We start from the raw sequence: 18,437 nt of genomic DNA, 5'->3' as shown, positions 1-18,437 counted from the left end.
CACACACACACACACACACACACACACACACACACACACACACACACACACACACACACACACACAACTGAAGCATAAATCTAAAAAGAAACAGAACATTTACACCAAGTTAATATTTACTGCATGCCTATTGTGTTTCCTGGCATTACATCATAGTGGTGTTTCTGTCCTACTGGACCACTGCTTTTTTTTTTTCTCCCCCACTTCCTCAATAAATTTTCAAGGACTTGTTTCTCAGTCATCATACAAGACATTCAGCTTTTTGGGAGTTACATAGTACATAGGTGGACAGATGTAAAATTCAGTGCTGATTGCTTGTTAATCAGTTGATGCCATATGAGCTCTTCCGGCTTGTGGAAGTACATTGTCAATAATGAGGACGGGAACTGACTAATCCTTATGATGACTAATTAATCAGACTTGGTACTTTGATCAGATGATCAGCTCTTTTACAGTCTTATAATCAATGAATACCTATCATACTTTGTTTGTTTGTTTTTGTCTTTAGTTGTGTTTGTCTCATAACTTTGATTTACATTTGTTCTTTTTTGCCTTATTATTTGTCTGCAAGGCAAAACGGGCAGGGATATTCTGTGAGGTTTTAGGTTTATTTTTTTGAATGTCAGTACAGATGTAATTGTTTTCAGGTCAACAAGCAGGTTACCACAATAACTGAAAGCACCTTCAGCATACTTGACTGTAATTCTAGGAACATTTAAAAGATCTGCACCTGATGACCGGAGAGGTGTGATTGGGTTATAAACAGTGAGCCATTCACAGATGTGCTGGGGGGCAAATCGTCGAAAGCTTTGTGAACTAATAAAAGGATTTTAAGAGTATTCCTTTATTGTACTGTGAGCCAGTGAAGTGAATTCAGTACTGGGGTAATATGGTCAATTTTCCTCTTACCTGGAAGGCCTCTGAGTAACCAACTGAATCATAAAGCCAGAATTAAAATGTCACGATTACCAGCGTCGTAGGCAGCTGTAAGATCAAGCAAGACTAAGAAAGAAACTCTGAGTCACTGTTAATCTACATGTCATTAACTTTAGTACGAGAGTTTCTGTGATCCCTGATTGGTTCTTTAAATAAAGACTGTAAGTTGAAAGGTTTTATTTAAGAGTTGTTGTTTTTTTTTTTTTAATTAATATAATAGTTTACAACCTCAAGATGTTCGGACTTCTCGGACAGAGAAAATGCAAGCCTTCGTTCTACTGGTCTGATCTCTGTATTGCAATGTAATAAAATAGGCACTTCAGTGTGAAATAATAATGCAGGCCTATATTAGACGATAAGTGAATCCATGAAGCCATGTGGGCATTGGCATCCAGAAACTTATCAATATTCATTCCTATTCAGGATCCGAGATCAATATAGTTCCTGTCCTAGCTTCTCTTCCTTACCATGCAGAATCACACACATGCACAGAGGACACAAGCTAAGACATCTGCCAGTGCAGTCCCTAATGGACTGACTGGCACACAGCTCGGGGTTTAGAGGCACAGATTTTGCAGATCTTCGTTTTTCCTCCGTTGATGTTTGTGTGCAAGTAGAGCTTGAATGATTCAGCTGCATTTTGTTGTTGTTTAGTCACAGTTCTATAAATCACTTGGTGCCAGAGTCCACTTTATATCTAGCTCAACTTTTGATTAATCTGACTGAAGTCTGAAATACTGAAGGAAGTCTTAAAAGAGACAAACTATCAATTGAGTACCTTTTAATATATTTAAGCGATATCTGCTTTGTCACAACATGTATTTTCTGAGACCGCTTTAAAGTATGAGCTTCTAAATGTATACCAGGGCAGGACATCTGTAAACTTAAGAGGAGGCCTGAAGAATTTTGCTTAGCATACAATAAGCTTTTAGATTTCACTGTTTATGTTTAGGTCAATGCAGTGTGAAAATAAATTTGTACTAATGAGACATGGGCAACAAGGTACCCGATATATTTAAATTGACTAAGTCGTAATGACCACATTAAGCCGGAAGCACTGAATCCATACAGACATTAATTAACATCACCTGGAAGCCTTGTACTAACATGCCATTGGGTATAATTAAATACACAGGGGTACGACAAACTCGCAATGACATTCATCAAATGCTAGTAATTAGTCATTACATCACTCTTTACACTTACTAGTATAGGACATAGTATATATATGTATGTGTGTGTGTGTGTATGTATGTATCCATACAGTTTATATACTGACTTTTTTTGGTTTTATACAGATTTTAGTGATTTTAATATAGCTAAATTAAAGTTAATTAAAATTAATCATAACTCTAGGGATGTTGTTTAGATATTTTGCACTGAAATTATGATGCAGGTGCACAAGTATGATGATGATAGTATCGGCAAGCCAAAAACTGGTGGTTATAAAACATTAAGGACTACAGTAATACACCAATCAGAAAAGTCAGGAAGATGGCAAACAATGTAAAGAATGCAGGTCACAGTGTTCCAAAAATAGCTTTTCAGCCGTTTTAATGGAATGGAAGGTAATTCATCATTTTTGTTAGCCCTCAAGGAGACAGTCTGTTTTGGTGAGTTGAACTAAGTGTGAAAAGAAGCTTTGCTTGTTTACAAGAAGACCTCAGAGGGCACCTTTGACATGACAACTTCCAGTTAATGGATGTCATTTTCTTGCTCTTTGAAATGTACTCCATAATGCATACCGTCTTTTCAGTTGCATTCTCTTGTCATAACAAAGTGCATTGCTCCGATCCTGTTTTGGCTTTTATGCACTGGACTATCGTTTTTGTGCAGTCACAAAGTTTGAAATATTGTTAGCAGTTTGAAGAAGGGTGTAGCTAAAAGCATCAAAAGAACTCTTAAAGCTGTACTCGACATTATTTGTGATTATGGTTTGGTGTTAATGAAGGGCATTTGCAAAAAATAAAATAAACTCACAGTGCGGTACTTTTAAAAAGTTAAGTGAAAGTGTTTGGGAAGTCTAACATAGCAGTGTTGGCTGTAAGGTGATCAGAACAAATTTCAAAAGATGGAAATTTAACTAATTGTCTTTGATTTGAAGAAAAAAATACTGCCTCTTCATTTCACTCTTCATACTTGCTGCTAATGTGATTTTGGGCAGAAATGGTTTAAACTGTATAGAAACTGTAGATACCAAGTAAGGCAACGGTCTTTTAAGCTTTATATCAAGAAGTAAATAGGTTAAAAAGCTTTTATCAGTGTTTGTGTTGTTTTAACAAAGTGGAGTTAGGAATGAAAAATGTATTTGGTAGAAAGGCTCAGAATGTCAGGGATGAACCATTTGTAGCATGCAACACATTTTATGTAATGAGCGCATAACTGAAATCTGCTTGCTGTGGTCGAAAAGATCCACTATAACTTAAAACTTTCTAGGATAACCTACCACTATACCTGTGACTATATTAGATAGTCACAGGTATATTGGACGCCTACTAGAACCACCATCACCTTCCACCCACTTGTGTGCTTGAGCAGAGGCCTGTGGAAGAGTATTTGTGACTTTACCTCCTTCTCTACTTTTTGTTTTATTTGTAGATATTCTTCTCACGTGCTGCTGCTTAAACCAGCTTGTGTGTGTGCGTATGTTTAAGTGTCAGGGACATTTTATGTTTGTTTGTATTTGTGTGCATATGGAGCTGGGGGTATGAATCCAAATGAAATATTTTATGGACCAGTGGACCTATTAATTGTCCCCCAGGTGTTATCTTTGCTGACGCCTAATCTTTTAGAGACGACCTGCTGGGCTTGGTTCTTCTTTGTCTCCTTTCCTTCTCCTGTGCCTTTCGTGATTCCTTTCTCCGCCCCCCTTTTCATCAAGGTGACCCAAGTCTTGTTTCATGCAGATTTCCTCATACGTAAAGACGCATACTTTAAAGCTGTCCCCTTTGTAACCAAGGGAGGCTGTTTCATCGTCTTTGAGTCTCTGCACATAATAGTGCTTTTTGAGATGCAAAGCCTCCATTAGACACGCTGTTCTAGAAGGTTACCATGTATCAAAATTAAAGCACATTCAGTATGCAGCCTTTTGATATTAATTGCTTTGCATTTAGTGAGTGTTATGATGTGACCTATGCTTGAAGTATAGGACAGACTTCAGCTTAACCTTATATCGAACTGTTACGCACTAGCGAGTGATTGACACACACTGTTGCACAGAGTTCACAGAGCAAGCAGGATGTGGCATTGCCAATTTTTTTTTTTTTTTTTTTTTTTTTTTTTTTTTTTAGCAAATATTTGAAACTGAATTTGCACAGATTGGGACTAAATGATGAAATGGGGCGATGATCTGATTTGAAAACATGATCTCCTTAAAAACTTAAACTAAAACAAGTATTAAAAGGATCCTTTCAAAGGTACGACACTGTGGATGGAGCCTTCAGAGCAGGTTCCCAAGACTCTAGAGCTCCTGGCTAAGGAAGTGCAGCCAGCTGAGTCTGAATCATTTTTATAATAATATGTGTTTACAATATTGCATGTAATATATATTCTTGGGCTGTTTTTTGTTTCCTAATGGAAATTTACTAGTGCATTGCTCATTCAAAATGTGACTGTAAAGGTATATCATGACTTACAGCTTACTCAAGATGAGCTTATACAAACAACATGACTGATTAAAGTGCAAGCTGAACCACTCATCCAAATGACTTCAGACTCAGCACTTCACTTCCTTGGATCCCGAGCAATGTTCCTGTGAAAAACAACGGTCTATTTAATGCTTGCACTGATCCATCATGACTAAATAACCCACAAGAGATGCAGGATTACACAGCAAAATATCTTGTTGTTGGTGGTGTTTCCTGGGATTTAGATTTTGTGTGTTGACATATTTTTCAGTGTTAATGTGTCTGACCTTCCTGGTGGTCACCAGATGGTCTGCAGCACTGCAAGTGAATAAATATATAAGTGTGTGCATATTGTTAGATACTTACACCTTTTATCTTTGTTCCTCTTCATAGAAATCTGTATGGAAAGCGGCCTGCAGATTATGCAGCGAGTCTGGAGATGCTGGAGATTTTCCAAGAAGCCTCAGAAGGAACTCAATATGCAAATGCTCGTATATCTCATAGCCCCTCAGCCAGTCTCTCCGTGGTATGTCGCCATGATGTGAATAGCCCTTTTTCCCTTGAAATGATCAACTCTGGAGCAGAGTTATTATAATGACTATGTTTACTCATATCGCTTAGAATGTTTTTGATTCATCTTCATTTCAGTTAGTTTCCACAGTGGTTTTCTCATTTCAGTTTAGTTTTTATCAGTGTTAGTTGAAATTTGTCTGTATTATGTAATGGTTGGTGATTGTCAGGGTCAAGATTTAAGAAGTTCAGAACAATACAAAAATGGAACATGGCAATGACCAGTGCCTCCTGAAGCTGGCTGTGTTGATTAATTGAACAAAATTAACAGATACTAAAGGCAGAGATATTTCCAGTCATTTTTTTTCTGGAAACTTATCTTTTTCCTACAGTTGGTTTTCATTTTCAGATTAGATTTAGTGAACCATAATACATATTCTTGCATTAAAAGCCTCAAAACCTCTAAATTTCTGCTTGTTGTAGGTAAATGACTGTGTGAGGAGGGAACAAACCATAGTGCTTTTGTCCAGCAAGCTCTCACCAGCTGAACGGCATCAACTGGTCAAACTGGGACAGCTACTGGGAGGGAGGATGGCTGACACATTTTCTGGCTCAGGTATTGTTTGTTTGTACTCCAGGGGATCAACGTTCCAGTCCAAGCCCCTTACAATACTAGCTGCATGACTGCTTTCAGCGTTATTGGTGATGGGCTCTTAACAGCATCATGAATTAAATGCAACTGCCAGCGAACTGCTTGTACAGAAGCTTGTTTAACTGCCAAGCACTTCTACGTGCAGTCAAAATATATATCTGAAGGATAAATTCCAGGCTGAACCTCCTGAGTTATTCAGTAACTAAAAGGTTGTCTCTTGGCCTCATCCAAACATTTACTAAAGATTACATAATGCGGCTACTTCATCAACCTTAGAGATGGTTCACAATCCCAAATGGTCCTTTTGCTACTGAGCCAAGCTTCATAGGCTTTACTGTCTAACACAAATCCATTTTATTGTAAAAGCCAACGTCAGGTGCTTGAGCATTATCACTCGTGAAGGTTCAACAGTAACTAACAAACACTTTTAGAGCTGTATACATCATTGTGATACAGCAGCTCCTTCACTGCTGCATAGTTTATAGCTGAAAGAACACAAGAGAACAAAAGTAATTGAAATCATTCCTCATAAAATGTTTGGAGGTACTGTCAGAGTGATGAATACTCACTAATGAAAAACACAAGTGTGTCTCACGATTCTCCCTCATCTGGCCTGAGGGCTGAGAGTAGGAGCTTCCAATGAACATTTCTCACATTTTGAACTGAAGCCTGCAAATCCACCAAATTCATGGTCAATGCACAATGTAAAAAGGTTTCTCCCTGGAGATATAATTATGTTCATTTTGAATTTTTCAACTGTGCTCAATTGTTGATTGAAGAGGCAATAAGCTTGTATTTAATTTTTAATTAACCATAATTATGTGTCCCTTTCTTTTACACAATAAACTATAGAGGTGGGAATCACCATACAACTCACGATACGATATTATCACAATACTTAACGCACCATACGATATTATTGCAATTTTTTACAATATTTTGCGATATTCAGATTCTGTACATAAAGGTAAACTTTATCAATATTCATTTTATCTAATATCAAAGTCTCAGACTCAGTCTTTCTCTCATTTCAGTCAGTTTTATTGTTGACAAACTGAACGGTTTGTATTACAGTCTAGTCCAATTTAACTGAATGCAACCATCTGGTACAATTATAGCTATTCTGAACTATGCAATTTATGAAAACTATGCAGCCCATTCAGCAACTGAAGAATTTGAAAGTAAATTAAAACAAAATATAATTTTACATTAAATAAAAAAAGTTTTAAACTTAATAAAAATAAAATATGTCTTAAATTAAAATAAGTAAACTGTCATGTTTATTGCTGCCAAAAAAAAAGTTAAACACATTTGGACAGTGAAGGAATGTCAGGATTCTTGCTCAGAAAAAGGAGCTGATCAACATGCTCTGAAGTCAGAGCATGTTCCAGTCCACGAAAAAATTGTTTGTAACAAAATATCGATTTCTGCTGTCCCTGTATCATTACATTATTAGCAAACAAAATATCACGATACTACACAGTATCGTTTTTTTTCCCCCCACCCCTAATAAACTAACACTTGGCCTATTGTGTTGCCATGAAGTATTTGACAGGTTTTCAGTAAGCTTACTTTTCACCCACTCAAAGTAAGGGACATTAGGGAAGTGTTGGGCAGTGACTAACCTGGAATAAAAACTATTTCATCCAGTTGGGTTTGCGTTGCTAAATCAAAATCACAGATTTTTTTTCCTTTAATGCATAATTACATTGGTTTACCCTTTTACAAATGATTTCATAAAAGATTCACATGTAAATGGCTCTGTCTCATAAAATGCATAACATGCCTACATGTAGTATAAAATTTGTTGTATAATCTATAATACTGTTTGGGTAGGAAATGCTGGAAGGCAACGTGGAAAAACACACTGTCAAAAAGAAAGTGGAGAAGGGACAGATGTTAATAATTGTTCACATTTTCAGATATTTTTTCCCTTAAAGGTAGTGCTGAACTCATGAAAACTGACATAATAAATGTGTCAAAAAAACAAAAAGTTTAGAGATAAACTTGAGCTGAGATGAAAAACACTATACTGTTTAAGATAAACTCTCTGTAGTTATATTTTGTTTGTCTCTTTAGATGTGTCAAAAAATCCGTCAAAAATATTCGCTAATTTTTTTTAATTTTTATTTTTTTAGACCTATTATAGACAGGGATTGGATTATTAAAGTGTTTTTTGTTTGTTTGTTGTTGTTGTTGTTGTTGTTTTTTTGTTTTTGTTTTTTTTACCAATGGACCAATATGCAAAAACAGAATGGTCAGCTTAGAATTTGGCACAAACAAAAGCTGTAGTGCAGCATACAATGCTACTACTGCACATTTACCTAATGTGTATATAATAGATAATGTTCTTTCTTTCTCCCACCCCCTCGAGGAGTGTGTCAGGTTACATTTCACTGTGTGTTATACTTGTATAACTATGCATGTGACGAATAAAGAACCTTGAACCTTAAAAAATAACCGGACCATGCAGAGAGTGAAATTCACTGCACAGATGAAACCAACATAATCTTGTTCTAAATTGATTGGAAGAGTAAAGTATAGAGAGAGAAAATGAGAGCTTGTGATCTGAAGCGTAATGTGTCATCTGTCAAACATGGTGGAAGCTGTGTTATGTCATGGACATAATGGATATATAAACATGTATGAAAGGCCGAATTGCCAAACATTTAGAATTTCACTATTGCAAAGCCCCCGAATTAAACGACACACTGACTGCATCCTTTCAGATACATTGGTGCAAAATTACCAAAATTTGTGTCACAGGCAAAATGTGGACCTGTATGGACTGGTGTGTGTCTGTTTTCTTTTTCCAGTGAGTCACATTGTGGTACCGGAAGGGCAAATGCCCACCACCTACTCCACCCTCATGGGTCTTCTTGCTGGCTGCTGGATTGTTAGATACAAATGTAAGTACAGAGAAGGCTGTCAACTTTAACAGTCTTTAATTCCTTAATTCACATTAATTCATTTAATGTGTAAGTGTCACTGTTGGAAAATGTATCCAGAATTGTGAATTAAATATTTTTAGATTTACTGATGTCATGACTCTGTATAAAACATAAATGAATAAATTGTTCTGTGATCTTCTAGCTCCGACAGCTCTAATAGCATTAGAATTTAATATGTTGAAAAGTCTTGGACATTTAGAGTAGTATCGTTATAATTTAGCAAAAGCAATGTAATTACAGTTACTAAATCTGTCCTGTTATATATTGCTTTTAATAAAGTTCAGTATTGACTGGGCTTCTTGCCCAAAAATAGAAAGAACTTTAATTTGCTACTATCACGTGTTTCCTCACATGCTGCACCGTTACATTTGTACATTGTAAGTTTTGTTTGCAATAAACTCAAATACCTTTCATCCAGAAGTAAGTGCCAGATGGCTATTTGTGCTGAGTGGCAAAATTACATGTAAATATTTCTATACCGTACCTGATAAATATATATATATACATTTTTCACAGAAAAGTCATTAAAGTCTTTCAGAGAGTTTCTAGATATAGAAACAGTATTTCCATTTACATAGAAGTTTTGTTTCTTGTAGTTGCTCAGCTTAGTCATTTATCTCCCAAAAATACAGCACAAATGTTGGTAGCGCGGCCTCTGCTTACCTTACAAGACAGCAGAAATACTGAGGTTGCTGATTGCAAGGGAATCCATTCTAATCGGCTTTAACCTATAAGCCTGCAGCAGTAAGGTCACTGCTACAAGCATGATTCATCTAGTCACCTGCTGAGTATTTTTTTTTAATTGCCTGCCCTTTCTTAACATTTCCAAGGAAGACTTCCCAGATGCTTCTACAGAGAGAAAAAAACAAAACAAAACAATTTGAGATAACAGATTAGCCTCCTGCTCAGTCCCACAGAACATTTTAACAGCCGTCTTTGTTTCAAACAGTGGGCTGTTTGTGATTTTCCATAGGACTGTTTTAGATAATATTTTTATGCGGCTACATTTAGGGACATGTAAACCATTAAAATTGCTGATGTGTTACTTGGTGCTACAATATTATGGTGTTAATTTCTCTCATTTTGGAACCTTTTAAGTGAATTATTCTGTTTTGGGTGTTTTTGGGAAAAGTCCAAATAAAATATACAGGATTTTTTTTTTCATGCACAACATCCGGTCTCTATGGGAAGATTTAAAGAACATTTAGCAACAAGCAGTTTTCATATCAGATTGTTTGTGCCTGTTGCTCTGTGTGCACACAACTCCTTATGTCTGACGGCCAAGTGAAGTAGGTGGGAATCAATATATCACAAGGCCAAATATGACTAGTGATAAAAAGTTGGTCAACTCTTCTGCCTTTTTACCAAGATAAATACCTTGCAAAAAATTTCCTAATCTTGGCTAGTCTCTCTGGTATCCTTGGACCAAGTCAGCAAGCATATGTTCAGAGACAATCAGCTTCACAGGAAGCAGAAAGAGACTTGCAGTCAAAGAGTTTTCTGGCACCTTGGCATGCCCTTGACTGTTGTATGTGTGGGAATGTGTGAGTGTTACAGTACAGTGCCGTGCATTCCTGTTTCTGTCTCTGCCAGTAAGCCAGTTCAACGTTGAATGTGTGTAGTTGTGTCACTGTAACATTTTGAGTGTTTGGACCATATTTATCCCCCCCTCCCCTTTTCTTTTCTCCACGCGGGCTGAGCACTTGACACTTCTTGTCTCCCTTGTGACAGTCACTGTGGCATCCTATCTGTTTCTTTTCCTTGTGTATGTGAGCACACACAAGGAGCTGCATTTTCACTGTCACCTGACTTTGTATGCCATCCCTGTCCGCTAAGCCGAGCCCCGGCTTACTTCTTTATCAGACTTGTTTCAGTGCATTGCATTTTGATTGAAATGCACAGTCTCTGTGTGCCTAACAAGGTTATATTCCAACTAAAAGCCTTTTATTAGGGTTTCACTTAAAACTAAAAGACATGTTCAGAACAGTTGAAATGGTTTTGACCAGCATGGGGGAAACACACTAATGTTTTTGCTAGAGTAAAATGAGACTATTATTTACCTCAATCTAATCTCAATTAGCTCGCTTGTAAACCTTTTTTTAAATCTTGCATCTACCAGCTGTGTCTGGCAACCTATAGCTAGAAAATGTCCACTTATTGTTTTTGTTTTTTCATCTTATGTGTTTAAACATTAACATTATAACATTTTTCCATTGCGTATTTAATGAAGACATTTCAATGCACAGTCCCTAGTCATAGGAAGACTAAGAGTTCACCTATACATAAGTGACTGCATTTACACAGAAAAGCTGAACTAATAAAGCACATGCAGTTTTACTTTTCTTAACGTTACTGAATGCTCTAAGCAATCAGTGCAGCCTGAAAAAAGTACAACTCTCATTGCAGGTCTCAGAAAACTTCTTGGGGTCAGCTTTTCTACTTAAAGATATGAGATTGGAAGTGTAGGATGCAGAGTTGCCTGTTAGTGTCAATAAAAGCCTACAAAGTCTGGTTGCTTACAGTCTGTTCTCCCAGAAAGACTGGTTGGCAGGTCATTCTTTGATCACAAGAACTTTTACAGAAGTTAGATAGGTGCACAAAACTAGCATAGGCCACAAGAGCATTTCTGTAGGTACTGGTGTTCATCATAACGATAAATTGCATAACAATGGAGGAAATTCAAGACTTGTGCTATTTTTTCCTAGGAGTTGATGTCAGATGTGGAGGTGTTTCTGAAGAGGAGAAATTTTCAATTTTGATTAGTATGGCTTCATACTGACTTTTGGTATAATGACCATGAGTGCAATGTTGTATCCTGTCTCACTCCTAAAGCGTCTGTATTGGCCTTTAGAACTTCTTATCCATTCGAAATGCCAATACAATTCTTCTTGTCTCATTATAAGAGGACAAGTTTTCGTCAGCTTTTGTCTTTATAATGAGATCGCAGTAACAGTTTGGTCTCACGGTTAGTCAAGAGGGCTGGTTCATCTTACTGCTCACTCAGTAAGGATGGGGATTGAGATGTTTTATGCTCTCTTTCGGAGTATGATTAACAAATATGCTAATGACTCTAAGAAACTAAGTGCTATCGTCCAGAGAGAGATTAACCCCTGTATCTCTGCCCAACTCTTTAGCGGGGTCCTCCTGAAAGAAGTCTGTAATTAAGGGGGGTGAAGAAATGTTACTACTCCTCACCCCTTGTAATGGTGCTGTCACGGTGTACACACACTGATCTGTTCCTGTCATCTTACTCACATATTTGGAAGGTGGAATGTTTGTAAGAGAGAACTTGAGGCAAAGTGTTGCGTATATACCTTGCAAATGTGTCTGTGGAATAGTTTGCATCTCTAACAGTTAGAAGCGTAATGAGAAAACTCAGTGTGTTTGTAATGAAAAACGTTATTCGAGCCAATGCGTATGCTCAGGTGTATTTCCTATCTTCCCACCCCGCCACAGCAAAGTGTCATATTTCCAACCTAATCTAGCTTTAATGTTTAGATATGCCACTTATAAACTGTGGATTTGGGGTTTCTTTTAATATATCCCAAAAATAATGCTCAGTAATAGAACACTTACTGAGAACAGCCGCAGTTTGATCTGTGACATCTTCAGAAGCATTTTTATCTGTGACAGTGAGGGGTCATTAAAATGTGCATGTTTTTGTGTGTTTTCCCTCCCCCTTTATCTGCCTTTACTTTTAAAAAGTTTTCTGCCTTTTTAAGATTTTCTTCCTAAGGATTTTTAACAAAAGCTATATCTCTAACACAAAAAATGCCTGGATGCTGACTGTCACACGGTTTTATTTTGACTCCGTAAAACCTCAAGAGACAGAAAGAGATGACGCTCGAATTCTGCTTAATACTTTAAACGGGGGTTGCATCATTAACTCCATCATGCTGTGGGCATCTTTCTCTGTCAACAACGGCAGCTATGCCAATACATGAAATCTTCCAACTTGTGATAAAACAGACTGTCATCCTTGGTGTGCAACACAGCCTTGTCACATTCCCTCAAAGTCAACATAATTAGCTGTAGCTTTAATTTTCTTTGTTCTCTCTCTTTGATGCCAGGGGTGGAGGCATGTCTCCAGGCGGGGAAGTGGGTGCCTGAAGCTGAGCATGAAGCAGGAGAAGGCCCCCAGCGAAGTCGCATCAACAGATGCAGCTTGGTAAGCGAGAAGCACAAAAACAAAGATATGAAATTGATGAATACGCGTTGTTTAAGCTCTCTCTCCTTGGGAAAAATTTGTTTTTCCAGGCAGTGGCATATGGTGATAGTTTATTTATTTATTTTTTTTGTATAAATCTGTTTTCTGTCATGAATCATAACATATTTGCTTATTTTAGACACAAATCAATATAAATATAATTAAATTTTTAATCTCTTCAATTCAAATTAGTCTTAATTAAGCTAAGTATTCAAAATTTTTTGTTCTCTCACCCACATGTTTGATTTTGCAGCCAACCGTTTCTGAAAGACAGCAGCTAACCACAAAGCCAAAATTACACTGACATTGTTTCTAACACAACATGAATGACTTACAGTGGCCAAGTCTGTCATGACCTCAGTTTAAAGAAGATATTTTGGCAGGGCTTGAAAATAGCTTTCCCCAACCAATCAGCATGAAACCCGATGGAGCTTGTGCTGTTTTTAGAGAATGGGGGCACTGCATTGTCAAAGCTAATACTGGCAAAAGACTCTTTAGAAGCTGCATTTGCTTCTAAAGGTGCTTTAGTCTGCTTTGTTCAGATTCATTTGTGCAAAAACAAAATTCTATGCACTGTGTATGTACCTGATAAAGTGTTTACCTGTTACCTTGAGGAATTCTCAAGGTATTTTCAGCATGTTCTGGTCATAACCACAAGGAGACACATGTTCCCCCACTCTTTTATAACTCTTTTTTTTTTTTTCCCCCCCTCTGATGCAAAATAAATGTTCATTCTTGAAAAACGGTAAAAACCATCAATCAAAATCCTAAATAAAGGACATGCAGAAGCAAAAGTAAAACCCTGCCAACGTATAATAAAGTAATCTTTCTACTCTAAAGACCTGAGAGTGCTAATTTACAACGCAAAACAGCTGAGTTCCTTGATGCTGTGAATAGAACAGTCTCCAGTGGCCTAATTCACTGCTGCTTTAAACCGTAATGCCAAGTGGTTCAGAGCTTGTCTGGAGAACAGTGCTTATAAAAATGTCTTCTGGCGCTGCAGCAAAGAACACAAAGCATCCACACAGGCGCTTGCCTAGATTTAGTAGCAAAGACAATTATTTACCATTTATCTTCACCATAAACAAAAGAGAAGACTTTACTCATTCTGCCACTAAGCTCGTTTGTTTTCAATTTTTAATGAAGGATGATAATAGAGACGTTTTCTCAGCAAGACAGTTTTAGTTTGGACGAGCCTTGGACTCTTCAAGGGATGAGGCGGTCTTCAAAGTTTTCACTAATGTCTGTTCCCGTCGTATTTCACAGCTTCCACCACTGTTCGATGGATGTTTCTTCTTCCTTCTTGGCTCTTTTAAGACGCCTACCAAAGATGAGCTCACAAAACTACTCCGGGAGGGAGGAGCTCAGCTACTGAACCGGCAACCCAAGCCAGACAGTGATGTGACTCAAACTGTGAATGCCACAGCCTATCATGCCCTGCCAGGGTCCGACCAGGCCCTTTGCACACATTACATCATCTATGACCCTCAAGCCCCTCACAAGCCGTCAGTAGTGAGACGAGGCAAGGTGTGGTCAGCTCCCACCACCTGGGTCATCAAATGCATCACTGCCTTCAGCCTCCTCCCTGTACCAGACCCTGAACTATTGGTCTAAATTTGTTAAATAATTATGTTTGCACTAAACAACTTACCCATAAGTATGGCCATAATGTGTATGTATGTCTTGTTGTTGTTGTTGTTGTTTAATCTATGCAGATTTAGTGGACATAGTGAGTCATATACAGAATAATAAAACAATAATGTTGCTAATTTTAATGGTCCATACTTACAATGTAAAAATAAAGTACAAATCTGTCTAGAGATAGATGGATAGATATAGATTGTTTTTTCACAAGTCTGAGAATCTGACTTATATACAGTATGATTGAACTTTACAATAGAAGATTTGACACTAATTGATGCAAAAAAGTGAGGAAACAAAGTTGTGTTGCACACAAATAAAAATGAAAAATAAAAAGGGAGGGAAAGAGGTTATATTAGAAAACATGGACATAGCCATTTTAACATAACTGTTTTTCTTTGTTTGCTTTTTGATGTAATTAACAGTTATTGCTGGTTATAATGCTGTATTTAAAAAAAAAAAAAAACTCTTGAAACTCTTTTGTTATTAAAAGTTGTTGATGAAATTATTTCTTTCCTTTATCCAAGTGGCAAGACTTCAGGAATAAACAAATTATTTACCAGCATTTAAAAGATAAAAAGCTTGGGAGCTGTATATATGAATCAAACAGAGTCTGGATTTACAGATTGGGGTCAGTGATACAGCCTCAAAGTCAATATTTCAAGGAAATGTTCCATTGACCTAATGTCACCGATGACTGACTACCTGATCTGGAGTATGAATCTATTCCTGAACTGAGTAGACGGCACTGTAGTCCAATTGTATACACAGCATAAGTCAAATGTAAGCACAAAAGTAGCCTAGGTAGTATTATCCCTGGAGATTTAAAGTAAAAGTGTAAAATAACTGATTTATACTTTAGTTTAACAATAAATGAAACAAATCTGTAACACCTGAAGGCCCCTAAAATTGAAATTAAAAGTATAAGTTTCTATCTGGGACTTATCTTCAGGTCAAGCTTAACTAGTTGCTTGAAGCATGTAACTGATAAACACATCAGTAATTTCCATCCACATTTGGCTTTTCTTGTCATATGGAGTGAGTGCTCCAGTGATGCTTGGTCAACTCATTTGTTTACATTCGGGTCACACATCACCGGCTGCTTGTATCTCCTCCTCATGTGTCTTCACTGTGTTTTTGCCTCAGGTTATAAAACAAGTTTGTTGTTTTCACCTTTAGCAGGAACATTTTACTTACATATTTTGCAAAGTACTGTTCTTTGTTCAGTCATCAAACACCATCTAACCCCACTCTCAGACACTATATTGCTAAAAGTATTCCCTCACCCATCCAAATCATTGCATTCAGGTGTCCCAATGACTTCCATGGGCACAGGTGTATAAAATCAAGCACCCCAGCATGCATACTGCTTCTAAGAACATTTGTGAAAGAATGGGTCACTCCCATGAGCTCAGTTAATTCCAGTGTGGTACCGTGATAGGATGCCACCTGTGCAACAAGTCCAGTGGTGAAATTTCCTCACTTCTAAATATTCCACAGTCAACTGTTAGTGGTATTCTAGCAAAGCAGAAGTAACTGAGAATGGCGGAATCTTGAAGTGATGGGCTACGTAAAGTCATGGAGTGAGGTCAGCAGATGCTGAGCTGCATAGTGTATGCAGAGGTCACCAACTTTCTGCAGAGTCGATTGCTACAGACCTCCAAACGTCATGTGCCCTTCAGATTAACTCAAGAACAGTTTACAGAGAGCTTCATCGAATGGGTTTCCATGGCCAAGCAGCTGAATCCAAGCCTTACATCACTAAGTGCAATGTAAAGCATCGGATGAAGTGGTGTAAAGCACATTGCTACTGTAAAAGTCTGGGTACTGACTGCATTGTGCCAGGTAAGTTTGGTGGGGTTGCTTTTCATTGGTTGGGCTTGGTCCCAGTGGAAGGAACGCTTCAGCATACCAAGACATGTTGGACAATTTTGTGCTCAAAACTTTATCAGAACAGTTTGGGGATGGTTCTTTCCTTTTCCTGCACATGACTGCACACCGGTGCACAAAGCAAGGTCCATGAAGAAATGGATCATAGAGTTTGTTGTGGAAGAACTTGAGTGGTCTGCACAGAGTCCTAACCTCAACCCAACAAAACACCTTTGGGATGAATTAGAATGGAGACTGTAGCCAGGCCTTCTCGTCCAACATCAGTGTCTAAAGGAATAGTCACAAAATTCTCATAAACACACCCCTAAACCTGCCTTCCTAGAGGAGTTGAAGCTGTTGTAGCTGCAACGGGTGGGCCGACATCATATTAAAAGTATGGATTAAGAATGGAATGTCACTCAAGTTCAAATGTGTGTGAAGGCAGATGAACAAATCTTTTTTGGCAATATGGTGTATCTGTTCTTGTGTCATTGTGTGTACTATGGGAAGTAAACACAATGCATCACTTGTTTATCGTGTCAAAATTTATATTAGTATTGTAGCTGGTAAGATATGGCATGGCCCTTTACAGCTTCAGTCTATGTAGTTTGCATAAAATACAGTAACTGTTCAGAAATGATAACTAGGCTACTTGACACGTCTGATTGCGTCAGCCTACTGAATTGCAGTGGAGGTTTTTCACCTTCATTGCAGGTTCAGTAAGGTAGCTCCGATGCCTCACACCTCTTTGATGTCCATAAGCTCTTCCCGGGGAAACTCAAAGGCATCTCTGGACTACATTGTAATATATAATCCCTCCAAAGTGTACTGGCCCTGCACAAGCATTCTCATCAAGTCTGCCTTGCCTTGAAAACCTCCACAGGGAGGCGTCCAGGAATAATCCTAATGAGATGCCACAAAACTCCTTTACTGACTGACCTTTTAATGTGAAGGAGCAGCAGTTCTTCTCCAGACTTCTCACCCAATCTAAAAGAATGAGCCCAGAATCCAAATAAGTGATGTTGGAATATAGATTGACTGAAATTAGATTGAATTAGATTGTAATTTGCTCCCTCTTCACAACAACACTCCAGTGCAACATAGACATCACTGCAGATGCAACAACCTCATTGTAAGCCTTTTTAATCTTTTTCACACCATTCGAGTTCAGATTGTGGCGTTCTTTTTTTCCTATTGTGTCGAACTGAAATCATTTGGTTATCTTCTGCCTTCTTTTTTAGAGTGGAAATGCATTCCGTAATATGTAGGGCTTTACCAGGAAGAGACAATTATCTAATTGAAGATATCTGTTTGATACAATAGCAGACTGTGCTCCTAGAGAAAGATTGATGGAAATTCAATACTAAGTGTAGAACGGGAAAACAAAGCAATTAATTGTTCCGTCACAGTGCTGGCACTTGCTGTGAAGAAAAAGGAAAACTTTTGCAGGTATGTGTGCTTTAAGAGTTCTTCTGCTGGCCATCTCCCAAGATGCCATTTTCAACAGGATTAGTCAGGGATGCACCTAATTGCTATTGATTGCTATGTGCTGCATAAAATTGCTTCCCTTTTCTTGTCCACGGTGGGAGGTGGGAGAAGGCAATTAGCAGTGCGGACGAGATAGAAGCCCAGACTGACTTGTAATGAAATGGAATGGAGGAATAAACCTGTGAGTAATGCCCTTGAACTTGGGGAGCATTACAAAACCATTAAGCACCAGTATCTTCTTATTCTACCCCTCACATGACCACGAGCCAGGAAAATATTGTGCTAGCATTTATTCTGAAATGCTCTGTTTATATACACCATTACTAAGAGTTTGTCTGTGTCCCTCTTTTTAAGCGCATGTACCTGAATTTAAACAGACTTGTCCTGCAGCATCCTCTTGGCTTATATTGAATTTGCACCTGTCATTGATTTAAGAACCAAAAAATGCTGTGCTGTGCTTTTTGCAGAGGACAAATGCACATTTGTTTTTTGTTTTTTTTTAGAAGTTCATGTTGTGTTTTCATGCCATCCGAAGTGATTTTGTGTCAAGAAACGTC

At 37.8% G+C, this 18,437-nt stretch overlaps 1 protein-coding gene across 2 annotated transcripts in view; it reads left to right on the top strand.

The window, feature by feature from the left end:
* Window positions 1-14,991, top strand: part of bard1 (BRCA1 associated RING domain 1) — a 23,924-nt gene extending 8,933 nt beyond the window's left edge. For both annotated transcript variants that reach the window (XM_005723286.1, XM_005723287.1), the window contains exons 7-11: window positions 4,956-5,088; window positions 5,556-5,688; window positions 8,541-8,633; window positions 12,746-12,843; window positions 14,149-14,991. In XM_005723286.1, coding sequence (XP_005723343.1) covers window positions 4,956-5,088; window positions 5,556-5,688; window positions 8,541-8,633; window positions 12,746-12,843; window positions 14,149-14,496 — 805 coding nt within the window. In that variant the 3' untranslated portion in view covers window positions 14,497-14,991. The remainder of the gene's footprint in view (window positions 1-4,955; window positions 5,089-5,555; window positions 5,689-8,540; window positions 8,634-12,745; window positions 12,844-14,148) is intronic.
* The last annotated feature ends 3,446 nt before the right edge of the window (window positions 14,992-18,437 follow it).

This window comes from Pundamilia nyererei, unplaced genomic scaffold, assembly GCF_000239375.1.
Source record: "Pundamilia nyererei isolate P.nyererei 1_Seehausen unplaced genomic scaffold, PunNye1.0 scaffold00009, whole genome shotgun sequence".
Classification (NCBI taxonomy): Eukaryota; Metazoa; Chordata; class Actinopteri; order Cichliformes; family Cichlidae; genus Pundamilia; species Pundamilia nyererei.
Note: the sequence above shows the minus strand (reverse complement) of the source record. Positions and strands in the feature narration are given on the sequence as shown.